The sequence below is a fragment of the Procambarus clarkii genome, chromosome 23 (genome assembly GCF_040958095.1).
Source record: "Procambarus clarkii isolate CNS0578487 chromosome 23, FALCON_Pclarkii_2.0, whole genome shotgun sequence".
NCBI lineage: Eukaryota > Metazoa > Arthropoda > Malacostraca > Decapoda > Cambaridae > Procambarus > Procambarus clarkii.
In genome coordinates this window covers 28,651,460-28,669,838 of record NC_091172.1, presented here as the reverse complement: position 1 = coordinate 28,669,838, position 18,379 = coordinate 28,651,460, and the positions used below count along the sequence as shown (strand labels likewise).

The 18,379-nt window shown below is 39.6% G+C and overlaps 1 protein-coding gene across 7 annotated transcripts in view; it reads left to right on the top strand.

Annotated features, from left to right (window-relative positions):
* Positions 1–14,151, top strand: part of LOC123763978 (adenylate kinase isoenzyme 5) — a 90,465-nt gene extending 76,314 nt beyond the window's left edge. For 5 of the 7 annotated variants that reach the window (XM_069330035.1, XM_069330036.1, XM_069330039.1 and 2 more), the window contains 7 exons: positions 1,069–1,185; positions 2,145–2,344; positions 5,277–5,390; positions 7,166–7,348; positions 7,855–8,036; positions 9,156–11,241; positions 11,716–14,151. In XM_069330035.1, coding sequence (XP_069186136.1) covers positions 1,069–1,185; positions 2,145–2,344; positions 5,277–5,390; positions 7,166–7,348; positions 7,855–8,036; positions 9,156–9,621 — 1,262 coding nt within the window. In that variant the 3' untranslated portion in view covers positions 9,622–11,241; positions 11,716–14,151. The remainder of the gene's footprint in view (positions 1–1,068; positions 1,186–2,144; positions 2,345–5,276; positions 5,391–7,165; positions 7,349–7,854; positions 8,037–9,155; positions 11,242–11,715) is intronic. The other 2 variants (XM_069330040.1, XM_069330038.1) reach the window with 1 other exon arrangement.
* Positions 14,152–18,379: the final 4,228 nt, after the last annotated feature.

Sequence of the window (18,379 nt, the reverse complement as noted above, 5' to 3'; positions counted from 1 at the left end):
CTCATCTCTATATATATTACTTGGAAATATTTGTGAGTCATTGAGCCCCCCAATATATGTGCTTTGTTGTCTGGCTTGACAGGTGTCCAATTATCATAATTTATGTCTTATTGCCTGTCTTGACTTGTGTTCCGTTATCCTGATTTGTGTCTTATTATCTTTCTTGACCTGTGTACCAGTACCATTCACTATAATCTCACCATCAAGATTTTCTTCCCATTGCCATGAATTGTGCTTCACCATTCATCTTAGAGTTGCGTCTTTCAATGTTGCTCACTATACATCCCAACACTTATGCCTGTTCACCATAATCAGTGTCACATCACCATAGCCTAAGTCTCGGCACAGTGAGCAATCTCTACGACCCTGCATCTTTGTCCCACCTCCATAGCCCACATGTTGTCTCATGTAACAGCCCATTCTCCTGTTTTAATAGTACTTATGGGAAGGATGAGAACCACGGTACATATACCGACGTACGACGCAGTTAGAAAGTAGAAATCGGTAGTATTAAATTTGGACAAACCGGAAAAGATTTTCTACTTATGTTGCAAAGGCGAACTGAACAAACCTAACCTTACCTTCCTAGGCCTAATACACGCTAACTGAGCCCTAATATAGTACATATATGAGCTATACTAGGCCTAGGAATATTTAAGTTTGTTATTAGTTTAATTTTTTCAGACTATAAAGTGAATAGTACAAAATTCTACTATTTAACTGCTTAGTACGTCAATGTATGTACTGTGGTGCACATAGTTACAAAAACTATTATCTAAACAGCAGGATGAGTTGGGAACCTCTGACTAAGGTCTAAGACCTGAGAAAATACATCCAAAGCAACCTATCCTATCCTAACCTAACGTAACCAAAATAAGAGATAAACGTTTGTTTTATAATTAAAATTATTTCTAATTCATTGATAATTAGACAATAATTATTATATGGCATGAACACGGTGTATGATGTCACGATGACTGTGATAATTTTATTCCGGCATTGGATCTGGATCCTTCTGTGTGCATGACTGCCTTATTCTAATGTCACGATCCATTCTCGGTTGCATAGGGTCGTACCGCGAGTACCGAAACATGACGGCATCTGTGAGGAATCAACCGCTCTCCACCTCAATCATTAACGTCAACTCGGAAGATGCCATCTTTCCTCCTTGCCTCTTCTTCATGGGTAAGTGTTTTTGATTTTCACCTTTTTTTATGACAGTCAGCCATCTGCCTGTTCTCCGTGGGAAACGCAATGTTTTCTCGCCTGTACCTATGTGACTTGCTAGAAGCTCGTGCCCGTTCTTCTGGGTCTCCAGTTCTTTAATCCCGTCTCTCGGCTGCTTCCTGCTTATCTAGATTCTGGATCTTTGTATGAACAATTGTCTAAACTTCCATTGTAACCAAATGTTCAGACTGTTATTAGTTAGTGTTAGGTACTCGCTAGTCCTTTACGAAACTTCAATACCAGAACTATTTATACTTATAACTTATGATAAATGAACTCATATTTCCCATAAACTATTCATACTTATTCTACTTATATTGAAGGATTTAAGTTAATTCATAGTTAATTTATCGGAAATTGTAAATTTACCCTGTGTGGTTCGCAGCAGTAAATGTTTCAAGTGGACACTAATTATATGGCCATACTTCTTCGTAAGTGGATTTGTTGAGTAGCAGGAACCCAGATTTCTTTATCTAGAACTTCTCGAGTCTTTGTGAGTGAATGTCTCAACTTATCAAATTTGTCTTCAAGAGTAACAAGGCCATGTGGGCCGAGCTGTAGCAGTGACGTTAAGAACGATGTAATTTACACTATTACTCAAATTAAACACCTTTATGACTTTTTTATAATGACACGATTCAGTTTCCCATTGTCGGGAGTTGAGAACCTATTGGGCTTATCAAGCTTACCGTAGGTGATCATCCCCTAAGATGCAACCCAAAACAGTCGACTAACTCCAGGCATCTATTAACTTAAGCTGATTATAATTAAAAGTGTGTAGGCTGAGAAAACGTACTCAAACGTCTGGCACTGCCTGGGGTAACGAACCCATGACGGTTGCGAGACGACTGCGCTAAGCGACATTCAGTAGAGTGCGTAACACTCAATGTTGACACATGTGGCTCTTGTCATCACAGGTGGCCCTGGGAGTGACAAGTGGCGGCTGATGAGCGGCATCACGTACCTGTACCCAGGGTGGGCGTGTGTGTGTGTCGGCCAGATGCTCCGTGACCACGTTGCTTGCTGGAGGGAGGACCCGGAGACCTACACGGCGCTGCCCAGCGAGAAGGTCGTCATGATACAGAATCTTATGCGCAAAGGCGAGCTGGTGCCCCAGGTGAGGCAGGTGGAGGTGTTGATCAGGTGAGGCAGGTGGAGATGATCATACTGATGAGGGGGGGGGGACGAGCCGGTACCCAAGGTAAGGGAGGGGTGATCTAGTATCCCAGGCGAGACAGGAGCAAAGGGTACAGGTGAGGGAGTCTTGAGATGGTTTCCCGTGGTCGGTCGGACGGCTCAAACAGAAAACGGAACAGAACGTCACTTTTGTGAGTCGATTTCATTTCAAATTACGTCCAAATTTGGCCATAGTGCGCATACGAGCCAAAAGTGACGTTATTTTTAAGAGGACGGGTTGACCCAAAGGTAAACTGTACGGGCTTATCGAAGTTCCCCCCCCCCTCCGCTGCGCTAGTCCGACTACTGAACGTCCCCCCACGATTCAACCCACAACAGTCGCATAATTCTTGGATACCAATTTCATGCTAGATGAACAGAAGCATCAGATGTAAGGGAACGTGCCATAACATCTTGTTCTTCAAGTTAAGGAAAAGAGGATGAAGACCTAGACGAAGGAGGCACCATCGTTGTAATATAGGAGAGATGATGGCAAAGGCGAAGAAGTATAAGGTGGTGCTGAAGATGTGGTGGAGGCTTGGTGGCGGGACGGAGGAATGTGGAGGCGCTACAGCATGCTGCAACATATAAGTAACGCCACTAACAAGAAGCCAGATTCACGAAGCAGTTACGCAAGCACTTACGAACCTGTACATCTTTTCTCAATCTTTGGCGGCTTTGTTTACAATTATTAAACAGTTAATGAGCTCCGAAGCACCAGGAGGCTGTTTATAACAATAACAACAGTTGATTGGCAAGTTTTCATGCTTGTAAACTGTTTAATAAATGTAATCAAAGCCGTCAAAGATTGAGGAAAGATGTACACGTTGGTAAGTGCTTGTGTAACTGCTTCGTGAATCTGGCCCAAGGAATGGATGGTTGCTGCAAGTGAGGAAGGTGCTTCAGCTTTGCTCACTACAAGGGTCCGTGGCGTGACACAATTTTGTTGCAGATTATTGTTTGTAGCAAATTGATTATATATATTACCATGAGCTGAGTTTTGCTTTGCGCTTTAAAACGGTGCAATCAGATGTACAACACGACCACTCAGTTGCTTTCCAACCGAAATGTTCTAGGTTCGATCCCAGGGTTGGACGAGACGTTTGGGCACGTTTCCTTACACCTTATGAATCTGTTCACCAAGCAGTAAATAGGCACCAGGGATTTAGGTTATGTTGGGTCGCATCGTTGTAAAATTGTGTTGCTGAGTGAACGGAACTTCAATAAGTCTTAAACAGGCTTCCTTTCTCCGATTATGGGAACCCAGTTAACTCTTTTGAACCTCTCCAACAGTACCCCAAATACAATTATCTGTATTCACTTTCCCCTGTTAATTAGATGGGTTATTTATTGGTACATTTTTTCTCCTGGTGAAAAAAAGGGTGAATGCAAACTGTGTAATGAAAATAAAACCAATACCAGGGGAATATTTTTGTTGTTTTGTTGTTTTGTTGAATATTGCATATGTTGTACAGTAAACATTTCTCTACAAGATGCCAATAGAAGTATATCTACAGCAATTATAGTTTGCTGAATGATAATGTTCAAAAGAATAAGGTTAACATCACCAAAATCACTACAAAGTAAAGATTTATAGTCAGCTAATATGAATAATAATTAAAATTAAATTAACAAGTAATTGTTTCAAGAAAATATATTTTTAGATACTTTTGTACCTTTAATTATTTGTCAACATTGTAATGATATATATATTATTTTAGAGCCAAGTTTAATAAATTCAAGGTAAGTCCATTTATCAGCGGCGTGATGATGCCATACAGGGGATCATGGCGTCGCCTCCACAAGATGGTCACAGTTGTCCCAGACAGTAGGGCCCGCCTCGAGTCTCACGTCCGTGGTCTTAAAGGGCCAGATTCACGAAGCAGTTACGCAAGTACTTACGAACGCGTACATCTTTTCTCAATCTTTGACGGCTTTGGTTACATTTATTAAACAGTTTACAAGCATGAAAACTTTCCAATCAACTGTTGTTATTGTTATAAACAGCTTCCTGGTGCTTCGGACCTCATTACCTATTAAATAATTGTAAACAAAGCCTCCAAAGATTGAGAAAAGATGTACCGGTTAGTAAGTGCTGGCGTAACTGCTTCGTGAATCTGGCCCCTTGTCCGGTACTTGTGACGAGTTCTCTGGAGTAGGCAGACAAGAGGGCGAGGTCTAATGCGGCTTGGGACGCCTTAGGGCCCCCGAGTCTTGGCTGTGATCAATAGACAACTAACTGCTCAGCTGGGATGTGTTACCATCTTATTAAGTGTGGGGTGTCTACTGGTGGAGGCGCGCTGCCCCTGAGACGGCGTTGTCTCAGCCAATCACCTCCGGTTATGACCTGGCGGGATAAAACAGTCCCGCCGGCGGCAATTTCAATCTGATTCTCTCCACAGTTTGTAACACTAAAGTTCATACAACTAAATGAATAACAACATGTAGACTGCAAACAAGAGTAAAATCACCCTGAAAATGCTGTCTGGTGCTCTGGGTGAAGTGGTTCACCCATTCAAGAAAGATGGCTTCTTTGGTTAGCAAAACTGTGGTACGAGCATTCATCCATTATGCATAGCTTTTAAATACTATAAAGTAAAAATGCAGAAGTCTTCTGATTCGTGTTTGCTGACTAACAGGTCTTCCTCCTACAGATTAATATTTGCAACTCACCTGAAGCCTTTTCCCTGCTTGTTTTTCCCAGAACTCAATCCGTTATTCGGTTTACAACCAGGTATCCAGTTACTGCTGGGTGAACCGAGAGCCAACGGTGCCAAATCGTCCTTCATCTGCCTGACTTTATTACATAGTAATCCTAGGTGTCAATTTGTTCACCTGCCTTGAGATCTCTTAGAAATATCTCCCTCTCACAGGATTTAATTCTGGATTTAGTGAAGACACAGCTGGAAGATCTCAAGTCGCATGAGGGAATTGTGTTGGTTGGGTTTCCTCGAGACATTATTCAAGCTCAGAACTTCGAGGAAAAGGTAGGAGTGCTGCAAGACTTTTTTTGTGTTGTATTTCTCTCTCTATATATATATATATATATACAAAAGTACTTAAGGAAAATCCTATCTCAATTCTTCCTCCGTGGTATGGATCAAATATATGTTGTACTTAGTAGCCAGAACGCACTTTTCTGCCTACTATGCAAGGCCCGATTTGCCTAATAGGCCGAGTGATTTTTTTTATTTTCAATAAAATGTTTCCAATTAGTTTATTTGAATTATTATTATTATATTATATTAAGAACATATATTATATACTTAGTTGTGTTAGTTTAGATTAGGTTAAGATAGGTTAGGTTAGGTAGGGTTGATTAGGTTTGGTCATATATCTACGTTAGTTATAACACAGATTAAACAAAATTAACTCATACATCAATAAATAGATAGCTTTATCATTTCACAAGAAAAAAAATAAAAAATATATATATTCAAGAAAAATTGGCTTATTAGGAAAATCGGGTCTTGCATAGTAGGCCGAGAAGTGCGTTCTGGCTACTAGGTACAACATATACATTATATATACATTATATATATATTATATATATATATATATATATATATATATATATAATATATATATATATATATATATATATATATATATATATATATATATATATATATATATATATATATATATATATATATATTTTGTGACGGTAAAGCGTTGGTGTTCGGCTGTTTCAAAAGCTAGGGGCAGGGCCTCGTCACATGACAAAAAAAAGAAGAGAAAATTTGGTCCTTTCGTCTGTGGTAAGGTAATGGGAAGACACACAAAACACAAGTATATAAACAATGAAATTTTGATTACTCTAGAAAACGAGACATGAATAAAGGTAATCTCATAAAAATATGCAGGACAAGTCAACAAACAAAATAACATGAATAATCACTGGCAAATGAAAAGTTACGCTAAGACAAGTAAGTTACAGTGATAGCAAAATAAAATATGAGTTCTGGAATATTGGCTTCGAGCTGCCACCTCCCTTAGTACACGAAAGCCAAGGCTTAGTCTACCAGCGAGAGATGTCAACTGCATGGAGCACTGAGATATTCTGACGAGACTGGCGCACTGCAGCCCAGACGTCGACTTGTGGTGGAGGTGGAGGGCAGGTGCGACGAGACACCAGCCAATCAGCAACAGGCAGGCAGAGGATGAGCAGTTAGCTGGTTACGGCGGTGGCCAGGTGTTGGGGTACGATTTGCTCTCTGGGCAAAACGTTTGGCGATACTTGGTGAACGTATCTTGTATTTTGACGTAATTATGTAGGGAAGAGCAGGCTCAATCTCTCTTGAAAGAGATTATCGTCACAAAATATATATATATATATATATATATATATATATATATATATATATATATATATATATATATATATATATATATATATATATATACATATATTTACAAGGAAAATACTGCATTATAAATAGTTTATATAATTTATATAAACTATTTATATAATATTTAAATATATACTATTTAATTTATATAATAGTTTATATAATTCTCAGTAAACCAATTTTTCATATCATCACTTAGCATGAGCCTTAAACCCCAAATGTTATACTTGATCCTGCCTCGCAAGAACTTCAATATTTTATCTGAATTGAATATTTCAGCTACGCCATCTCCATACATATATATCTGAATAGATTTATTTGTGATGAAACAAGGCATCAAAATTATGAGCACAAAAATACTACTCTAAACAACAACTATTGCTTGACTTGTTTGGAATCTTCTTTTGCAGTTTCACCAGATCCCTACACTGTTGCTGATCGACTGCTCGGAGTTGGAGCTGGGCAGGAACTTAGGCAGGAGAGAGAACCGTCTTGATGACAACGTGGCAGCAGCGCGTAGACGACTCGCCATCTACAGGGAGGTCACTCTTCCCATGTTGAAGGCCTTTGATGAGAAGAATAGGCTGAAAATTGTGAGTACCTGTATTATCTCTTTGGCCCTCTTAGACCTTTATGACAGCTCACTAACCTGTGCTTGTCATGACCCTCTTTGACCTTGATAACATCTCAGTGACCTGTGGTTATTATGACCCTCTTTATATAGCTTTTTTATGATATGCATTATATATCTACCCTGTGAAAACTTCAGCAAGATTCAATGTTTTCAACCATTCAAGTCTCAGTGAATCCCTAAGAGGTTGTAAAGCATACTTTTCCAGGAACAATATGCAGCCTACAATAGCTCTCGTGTTTTAGCAGATATCGTCCAGGTGTCTGCTGGAAAACGAGAGTTTAGCAAGCAATTATAACTGCCCTCTTGACTCCTAATGTATTTAAAAATTTATTGTGCGGTTCCAAAGTCAACACCGCCCATGGAATGGGTATGGGGGGGGGGGTGCATAATACATAAAGGAATCTGACTCTGAATCCAAAAGTCAGATCAATTGATTGAAATCTAAATCTTCAGTTTTGCTAACAGATTGACGGCGATGCAGACTGGGAGCAAGTAGAAAGGGAAGTGAAGCGCGCCATATACGTCGAGACGCAGAGCCTGGGTCGACGAGTCCACAGGTCGGCCACCCACACGCCCACACCCTCCTTGCGGGAGACCTCTTCCCCACGCCCTGCCAGTCCTTGCTTGTCTGCCGCTACGCACCTCAGGTTCACGCTCTGTGTTGTCGCACTCGCTCCTCACTCACCCTTGTCCACTCATTTAAAAACATGCTTGACAACTCTTAACTCATCCTTTGGCCACGCACCCTGACTCACCAGCAAGTGCTTCCTGGACATGTCCACTTTTGATCCATTAGTAATACACACGAAAGCCTATGTCAGCGTATTTACACTCCCTACTCACCATCCTGCACGGCAGCTTGTTCATTCATACTTCCAAATCAGTACCATACCTATCCATCCACTCGTTTTAATTACTTTATTTTATCTACTATGTACCCTCGCTGTCCATCCCGGCAGCGTATGGTGGAGAGTTACAGAGGCACATAATGGGCTCAGGAACTGAACCCCCAATATTTATTTGGTTAAGCAAGTTACAACATTGATTAATCAATTACAGTCTTTTTTAATTTGCAAATCAACAATCAACCCAGTTAGCGTTGCCAGGAAACACTGTTATTTGTACCCATTTAGTGGTTGATGTCAGTACCTTCCAGCCCACAGGAGGCAACTTACCCTTTTTTACACACCTGAGAGATTGTACACACCTAAGAGATTTTACACATCTGAGAGATATTCTTCAACTGAGAGATATTCATAAACTGAGAGATATTCTACATCTGAGAGATATTCCCACATCTGAGAGATATTCCACACCTGAGATATATTTCATACATGATAAATATTCCGCACCTGAAAGCTATTCCACACCTGAAAGGTATTTCATACCTGAGATATTCCACACCTGCAAGGTGTTCCACGCCTGCGACATATTCCAAACCAGAGAGTTATTTCACACCAAAAGAGATATTCTACACATGTGAGGTATTCCACACCTGAGAGATATTCCACACCTGAGACAACACACATAAGATATAGAACACGCCTGAGAAATGGCATACATACAAAAGATATCAAAATCTTTGAAAAGGTCCCTCATACATGCATTGAGAGTAGTGCACTCTACATACATTTATTAACTTGATCAAATATATAATATTGCTATATTAGAATACAATAGTTTTAAAAATAATAATGATCTCTTCAGGTTATTAATTAAATATATATGTAGTTATAATTAACATAGTTCTTAACTTTCTATTGCAGAGACCCGTCAGATGAAGACACGAGTCAGGATCATGTCAACAGTAATGTTCTGGCACTCCCTAGCCTCGATCACAATGTTTTGACACTCCCTACCCATGGCCACAATGTCTTGGCATCCCCTAGCATTGACCACAAAGTTCTGGCATCCCCTAGCCTTGGCCGCAATGTCTTGGCATCCCCTAGCATTGACCACAAAGTGCTGGCATCCCCTAGTATTGACCACAAAGTGCTGGCATCCCCTAGTATTGACCACAAAGTGCTGGCATCTCCTAGTATTGACCACAAAGTGTTGGCATCCCCTAGCCATGACCCCAAAATTCAAGCACCCTCTAGCCATGGCCTCAAGGTCTTAGCGCCCCCTAAACATGACCATATGGACACCAGATCAATATCGCAACATGATATTGATGATGTGGATGTCATAGAAACAACACCCAAGAACTCTATGAAATGCAAGGGGGTCTGACATCCGAAGGAGTTACACATAGTTTGGCGAAACAGGTCTCTGCTAATGCTCTCTTCCATTAGAAACAAGGTTGACGACCCTGAAAGACATCTGAGCAGCACTTCGACCTGTTTCAGTTGTTTTCGAGCTTCTAAGAAGCAGGATGGTTGGCGGTGTGTTGACACAACCCGTATTCTCGTTCTGCTTCCTCGTGTGGGTTTTATTGTCCTAGTTTGTGATCCGGAGGCCGACTAGAGAGTGTATGTCTCTCTCTATATGTAAATATATATTGTTTTCTATACACATTATGTCTCATGCTAGATTATTAATATTAGAGCATTATAATACTGAATAATTAATCATAAGTGAGAAATATGTTATTAAACAATAACTTAAGAGCGACAAAATTAACGGAATAACAATATTCTTAGTAAATGATTTCTTAGTCTTACGTTATGCATTGCAATTTTAAGCGAACTATCCCATTAACATCTCTCTGTGGTAAGGAAATTCTTATAAACAGTAAATTGCCTCCAATTGCCAGTAATCGGCAAATATCTTCACTGAATGGGGGATAATACAAACTTCATTTTCTGAAGAATTTACACATTAGATCTCAGGAAGTAATGGTTGGACTACGTTCATTCAGATCTAAAAACCTCTTTGAGCTAGTGACCTTAATATGCTCAGTGATAAACAACAACGTTTCGTCATATGTAGCATAGGAAATAGTAGACAACAGTAGTGATTTTATAACGTATTTGAAACATTAAATGGTGAATATTATCAAATCAGTCATATTGCCTTCACTGGAGGGCATAATAGCTGAAACTTGTTGTTAAATAGAATATGTAAGCATGCAGAAATTCACTAAAAGCTGGGTTTGTTAGCAGTGCTAATGTATATATAGTTGTAAATACAGGAAGGTTGGCTTCAGTATTCACGGTAAGATACTCATAGTCAGTCATTATTGAACAGTTTTTAGGTTTTGTTAAATGCATTTGTATATATTTACAAGACTGAATTCCAGTGATGTTCAAATAATTTTCAAGATGCATTTCTTCACTAATGTTAAGCTTCAGATAGACAGGTCATGAGGACATTTGTTTCCACTTACACGATTGGAACAAATAACAATAGTTTCCACTTACACTATTGGAACAAAGAGAACAGAACGTAGTGCCTTGGGACTGACTTGTCAACAATAAAAAGCCACTACTGAAACATTGCAAAAAAATATTATCCTTGACAAGTTACTTTCGAGGGAAATGCTGCTCATGAACGGCACCACATTTCTTAGGAACTGTGAAATAGAAAAAAATATTTTTATTTTTTTCGTAGGAATAACCTGTTATAGAGGATATAAAATATGTTCTTAAACACATTGGTCAGGAAGAAAACATGTCGAAAGATTTATGTAGTACAATCACGTGTGGCAGGGGAAAGCACAGACAAATCCGAAAGAGTTCAGACAAATCCAAAATTTGGTTCAAGAGTTACCACTGAAGGTCAGTATATTTATAGTTCTAGTTTCAAGGTCTCAACCCTTAAATCTCTTACATGGGACCTAGCCAAGAGTTACACTTACCCAGAATGTATCCCAGGGTCATATTATCTCTAGCGCATTCAAGCGTTCAGCAGGTTGAAAGCCCTCAAAGCCCTCCAAATGTACTCACTAGAAAGAAGACGAGAGAGATATCAAATAATATACACCTGGAAGATACTGGAGGGCCAAGTACCAAATCTACACAGTAAAATAACAACGTACTGGAGTGAACGACATGGAAGAAAATGTAGAATAGAACCAATGAAGAGCAGAGGTGCCATAGGCACAATCAGAGAACACTGTATAAACATCAGAGGTCCGCGGTTGTTCAACGTCCTCCCAGCAAGCATAAGAAATATTGCTGGAACAACCGTGGACATTTTCAAGAGGAAACTAGATTTATTCCTCCAAGGAGTGCCGGACCAACCGGGCTGTGGTGGGTATGTGGGCCTGCGGGCCGCTCCAAGCAACAGCCTGGTGGACCAAACTCTCACAAGTCGAGCCTGGCCTCGGGCCGGGCTTGGGGAGTAGAAGAACTCCCAGAACCCCATCAACCAGGTATCAACCAGGTTAAGTACCGTTGGAGCTGGCCAGTAACAGGATGAGTGACCCTGCGGAAAGCCTCGCCCGTATCTTGGGAAAATTGTCGATGAACCTGTCTGGGTAAGCCACACTAAGTTTGACTATTAGACTATTACAACTAAAGAAGTAAAACAAGTTAGTACTGTATATAGTTATCTAAGCAAAGACTTTTAAGACTTTTAAGTTTGTATTCTTTAAGAGAATGGTGTTCCTTGTGCCACCACTGACGTTATGACGTACTTAACCAGCCCAGCAATACTACTTAATGTAAGATATATACTGTGGTGATATTCATCACTTAATACGTAGTTAGGTAATACAAAACTAGTGTTCGTTCTATTGTATTTCGAGTTACTTCACATTGTTGTTCAGTTGCCAGGGAATAACAATCATAAAATGATCTCATAGCCTATTTACCGATTTTCTGTATTTTCACAAGAACAAATATAATTTTAAGTGCAAGTTCTCTCTAATTATAAGCTATACCTGTGCATATTATAGAAGGCGGTTATCTTTTGTGCCTTAATTGTACGCCCACCCACATTTAATCCTTTTGTGTTCAATTTCCCCAAGATGAAATGGTATCATTGGGAATAAACTCATTGTGCGTTCAGCTAGACTTCACTTGCACATTCCCCTGAGTCTAACGGAACCACAGTCCGAATCCTCTTTACGTTTTGCTCTCTAATGAAACATTGGTGCTTCTGAAGAAACGTTGCTGTCTAATAGCATTTGGTGCTTCTGAAGAAACGTTGTTCTCTAATGAAACATTGGTGCTTTTGAAGAAACGTTGCTCTCTAATAAAGCATTAGTGCTTCTGAAGAAACGTTGCTCTCTAATAAAACATTGGTGCTTCTGAAGAAACGTTGTTCTCTAATAGCATTGGTGCTTCTGAAGAAATGTTTCTAGATAGCTATTGCATGTCGAGAGACGCCATTGTTTCCCCTTGCAGTTTTGACAGCAAATTTGCCTCATTTGTCTGGAGAATTCACTTCCCAAGGCAGGCAATATTATGACGACTGTCAAGCTAAGGACGTAATGTGATTTATCGTTGCATTGATATGGTAAACTGAATCACATTAGGTTATGTTTTATTTGTTATTATTAAAATTAAATTTTTTGCCATGTTAGATATTTCAGGTGCCATGTTAATTATTCATCATTTTTAATAAATGCATCTAACATATGTAAAGTTTTTTGTTAAATTTCTGTACAATATACAAATTTTGAGTGTATTAATGAGTAAATACGTTAAACATGTATTAACGGAAATAATGACTATACTGTATATACAGTATTGAACATAATTTATGATTTTTTTAGCTAATTCTGTAATCGAACATATTTGGGATATTTTGTGCATGTAATGTATAATGAAATGTATTGTTAAATTGCATTACAATGTATTTATCCTGCATCAGTGTTAATACTGACTAATAACATACTTAGCTAAAACAGCGCACCCAAACACGTCCTACATAAGGTGGGGATCAAAGCCTCGTCTTGGGCTAGAACCTCGTTCTGGGCTAGGCTATCAGGGCCTTGCCCCTGGACTAGACTATCGAACCTCGTTTTGTGCTAAGCTACTAGACCTTCCTTCTGGATTAGGCTACCAGAACCTCGTCCTAAGCTAGGTTATCACTTCCTTATCCTGGGCTAAGCTACCAGAGCCCTTGTCCTGGGCTAAGCTACCAGAGTCCTTGTCCTGGGCTAAGCTACCAGAGCCCTTGTCCTGGGCTAAGCTACCAGAGTCCTTATCCTGGGCTCAACTACCAGAGCCCTTGTCCTGGGCTAAGCTACCAGAGCCTTTGTCCTGGGCTAAGCTACCAGAGCCCTTGTCCTGGGCTAAGCTACCAGAGCCCTTGTCCTGGGCTAGGCTACCAGAGCCCTTGGGCTCAACTACCGAAGCCTCGCCATGAGGTAGACTGCGGAACATCGTCTTTGGCTCTGGAGACTTACCGGGATATAAACCCTGACACTGGTATACCACACAAAACCAGCTTGTCTTTGGTGAAGCTCACAAAGCTTTCATGATTTTCCCACACAACCCCCTCCCCTCCTGGTGCTACATAGCCTTCCCGGCTTGGTGCCTTCTTGGATTATTACTTCGCACACACACCCTATACTGTTGCGCGTTACCCCCTCTTTTTATTTGATTCTGATAAGGTGGCTTTATTAGTATTATCATTAATAGTAGGAATAGAAGTAGTAATATTTGCAGTATTATAAATTATTATTATTAATGAGCCTCATGACCATTTTGTGGACGGTAGTAATGTAACAATATATAATTGGTCTGATGATACAAGACTGATTTTGGTCATTATCTGTGAACATTAATAAAGTCTGATGCAAGAGGATACCATACGGTCGTGTTTTCATTGATTTATTTTACATTTATCAATAAACTAGTTATGCTTTATTATTATATATTTTTATTTTCACATCCTCTAAGAATTGTAGTATTAAGTGATATTTACACGAGGTTGTCTTATTATGGATTAATAACCTTGCAGACGTTGATGGACTGAATAACCCTCAAGAGGTTCATAGGTCCTAATAACCCTACAGATGTTAATAGCCCCTAGTGACCCACTAGAAGTTGAGAGTACTTTACAAACCCTCCAGGAGATTCATAGGTCTTAATAACCCTCCAGAAGTTGAGTGGTCTTTATAACCCTCCAGAGATTGAGTGGTTTGATAACCCTCCAGAGGATGATAGGTCTTAATTACCACGCAGAGGTTAATGGCCTTAATAAGTCTCCGGAGGTTCATAGGCCTTTATAACCCTTCAGAGGTTAATAATCGTTAATAATCCCCCCTAGAGGTTAAGTGATTTTAATAACCACCTTAATGTTGATAGGCCTTAATAACCCTCCAGATATTGATATGCCCTAATAACCCTCCAGATGTTGATAGGCCTTAATAACCCTCCAGATATTGATATGCCCTAATAACCCTCCAGATGTTGATAGGCCTTAATAACCCTCCAGATATTGATAGGCCTTAATAACCCTCCAGATGTTGATATGCCCTAATAACCCTCCAGATATTGATATGCCCTAATAACCCTCCAGATGTTGATAGGCCTTAATAACCCTCCAGATGTTGATAGGCCCTAATAACCCTCCAGATGTTGATAGGCCTTAATAACCCTCCAGATGTTGATAGGCCTTAATAACCCTCCAGATGTTGATAGGCCTTAATAACCCTCCAGATGTTGATAGGCCTTAATAACCCTCCAGATGTTGATAGGCCTGGCTGGAGAAAGTCAACTTTGTGCTGTGAATTATTATTTCCGAAGTTAAACCTGGGACCAAGTTTCACTATAAGACAAAAGTTACCTACCTGCACTATGGCATAATTTAAGGATTAGTACTTTCTTAAAGAGCTTGCGGGGGTTGAGTTTTTTCTCTTTGGTCTAATCAATCAGCTGGTGTACAGATTCTTGAACCTGTTGGGCTCTGTAAAATCTACATCTGAAACTGTGTATGGAGCCTGTATCCACCACATCACTGCCTAATGCAGTCCATTTGTTAACTACTCTGACACTGACAAATTCTTTGTAATGTTTCTGATTTCACGTAGATGATTGGCCTGCTCTTTCTCTGATATAACCATGGACGAATTATGACTTCCGTAGGCGTTAGGCAACTCAAAGATATGGGGCCACATTTAACAGCATATTCACTGAAAAAAACAGGTTAGTACCTACTATTTTGCTTTCGTCTGTGGCCAGAATATGCCTAAATATAATAGTATAGAAAATAAACAAGTAACATAAATAGATACTAAGAAGATTAATTAATAGATAAATGGAAAGAAGTACCGGTACCTCATTATCAATTAATATCACGTAGAAAAACGGGAAGAAACGTTCTCCCTTTATTTTTAGTAGGTACTCACTGTTTCGTAGGCCCTAGGCACTGTGCCTAATGGAGAGTGCGGCACTGATTCATACAGCTGTGAAACTGGCCAAGCGATCAGAGGTAAATTGTTACCATCAATCTGATTGGTAAAACCAAAAATATTACTGCCATCTGTTAGGAGGCAGGTGAATTACGACGCTAGGCTTAAAACCTGTGTAAAAAATGCATCATACATTATAGGTCATGAGTGAATATGAATATAACCAATCTGATATGATGAGAAAACATAAATATATGAAAGGGTATTAAAGATGATATAAATAAGGTGTTTTTTTACTCTAGTAACACAGAATAGAACACGAAACAATGAATATAATTTAGAGAAGTTCAGATTCAGGAAAGACCTGGGTAAATACCGGTTTGGAAAAAGGATTAATTTATGGAACAAATTACCGGGTAACAAAATAGACATTGTTTCACCGGATTGTTTCAAGTGTTGGCTAGACTTAAATATGAATGAGCTTGGAAGGATATAAAAAAAATATAAATAGGTCTCGTATAGGCTTTATAGTAGGGTGGATATAAAAGATATAAATAGGTCTCGTATAGGCCTTCTGGAGTTTCATTCATTCTTATGTTCTATACCATTTAGGAGAACGGGCTGGTATAGCCCCCCAAGTTCAAGTATGTTTATTGAGACAAGGAAAAAGAGAACATCTCAAAGGGATAGAGCAGCTTAGGCTATTTCTCACCCCCCTTATAGCCGCCCAAACTCATTGTTATATATGTCTAACCTCCGCCACGTCAAACTACGTGCTTACTCATAAACTGAATAACATTCTTATACACTTATGACACTTGTTTACACGAGCGACATGTATGATAGTATTTCGTTTATATAAGAATTTGATATAAAACGAATTGATCATAAGGGTGGCGTTCAGTGTATACTTCCTCAGTGGCAGGAGTGTATTGTGTTGGTAAGTCTCATGCTGACTCAAAGTGTGCTGTGCTGAACATTGTTGTGTAGGAGAAGTACTGTACTTCTCTGTACTTCAGAGAAGTACAGAGAACACCTCAACAGTACTTCAGCTCTTGAGGTGTTTTGCAAAACAGGTGATGTACAGAGTACGTACTAAGCAAGACAAGTGCTGCAACGAGGAGGCCTGGTCGACGACCGGGCCGCGGGGTCGCTGAGCCCCGGAATCACCTCAAGGTAACCTCAAGGTAAGCTGCATAATAGGGGAAATACATAGGGTCTCTACATTAAAGGTGCTGTGGACAACAGGTGTTATAGGACAGATACTGTACGATACACGTGGTATACAGAATAGGTGTTAAATGTTTCAGCTACCATTTTTGTTATGATTAGTGCCACTGAATTGAAATTTTTTGTTATGATTAGTGCCACTGAATTGAAATTTAAATAAGTGTATTCATCCACATACTACCCTTGAACATTCTGGTGGATAAACATAGGCATATCTTCCTTTACACATGAAGTATGATACCAAACGTACACACACAAATAATTTTGACTACTCGTAAGCACATAGCCATAAATATACATACGTAAGTAAGTACTTACGTATGTATATTTACGTAAGTAAATAAGTACATACGTAAGTACATAGCCAATAAAGAGGCTACAAATAGACATTCAGACAAATCAACGAAATATTAGAATCTTAGTGGAAAATTCTTATATCTCTCCCGAATATCATCAATCTTTCCACTGTGAGATATTTAGGCTGTTTGTTCAGGAACAGTCCTTATCATTATTAATTCAACGTAGAAGAAATCTTGAGTTAATACTTTGAAATTTCATCAATTTAATAATATAAATTTGATCATATGATCAGTAATAATTTTACGGTCCCTCCCAATTTAGTAATAGTTTCTACATTGACTCACAAACGCTGGGTGAGAGAGGAGGGAGGTTCCGCCATAGCTGCTCCACAAGCTGGGATTTCTTCTAAATCAATTCTAGGCTATTTCCGCCGCACTTTGAAGCTCTTCTTCATAGTAGGTGCAGTTTGCATGAAGGGTTTGTCCTCCCGATAACTGCACCAGTACACATGTTGGGAGACACGTGATGTCGAGGATGATAAGAGCTTCAAAAGTGCTTGTCGCGTTGTGGTGTAGGTAGAGGAGCGGCGACTAGAACAGAGGTGTGTGTTAGAGGGAGACTTGCCGCACCGTAGGGCGGTGTGTTGTGTTTATGGCGTCAGCTGATCCATGGTGCTACCACGAGGCATTTGTGTTCTGTGTTTAGCTGTTGGTGGCGCCAGGTAGAAATGTGGCGCGGGTCAGATGTGTCCCATTGATACAGCTATAAATCAATCAGAATGTAACTCTGCATCTATGTATGTACTTTTCCTAAATAAAATATTATTATTATTATAAATATTATTATAATGGCTCCAAAAAGCCTCCACTTACGGGCTCACCATAGCCCGTGCTACTGGAACTTCTTGTTCTGAGTAGATGAATCTAAATCAACAAGATGTGGCCCAATTTGTTGGTCGACTGGAGATATTTACCCAGTGCTTTGACTCTTTGGTATTTTTCCTGTAACGAGTGGTCACCTCCTCCTAATGTATGCCCGATGGTAAAGGGTATTTTAAGTGCGATAAATACTTGTTTGAAATTTACTCTAGCACTATGATGTCTGAAGCAGTGAAGGAGATAGTGTTCGATTGTTTCAGGCACCTGACAGTGGATGCAGAGTTCGTTGATGTCTGTTCTGTACTTAGAGCTGTGTGCTGCTAGTTTAGTGTGG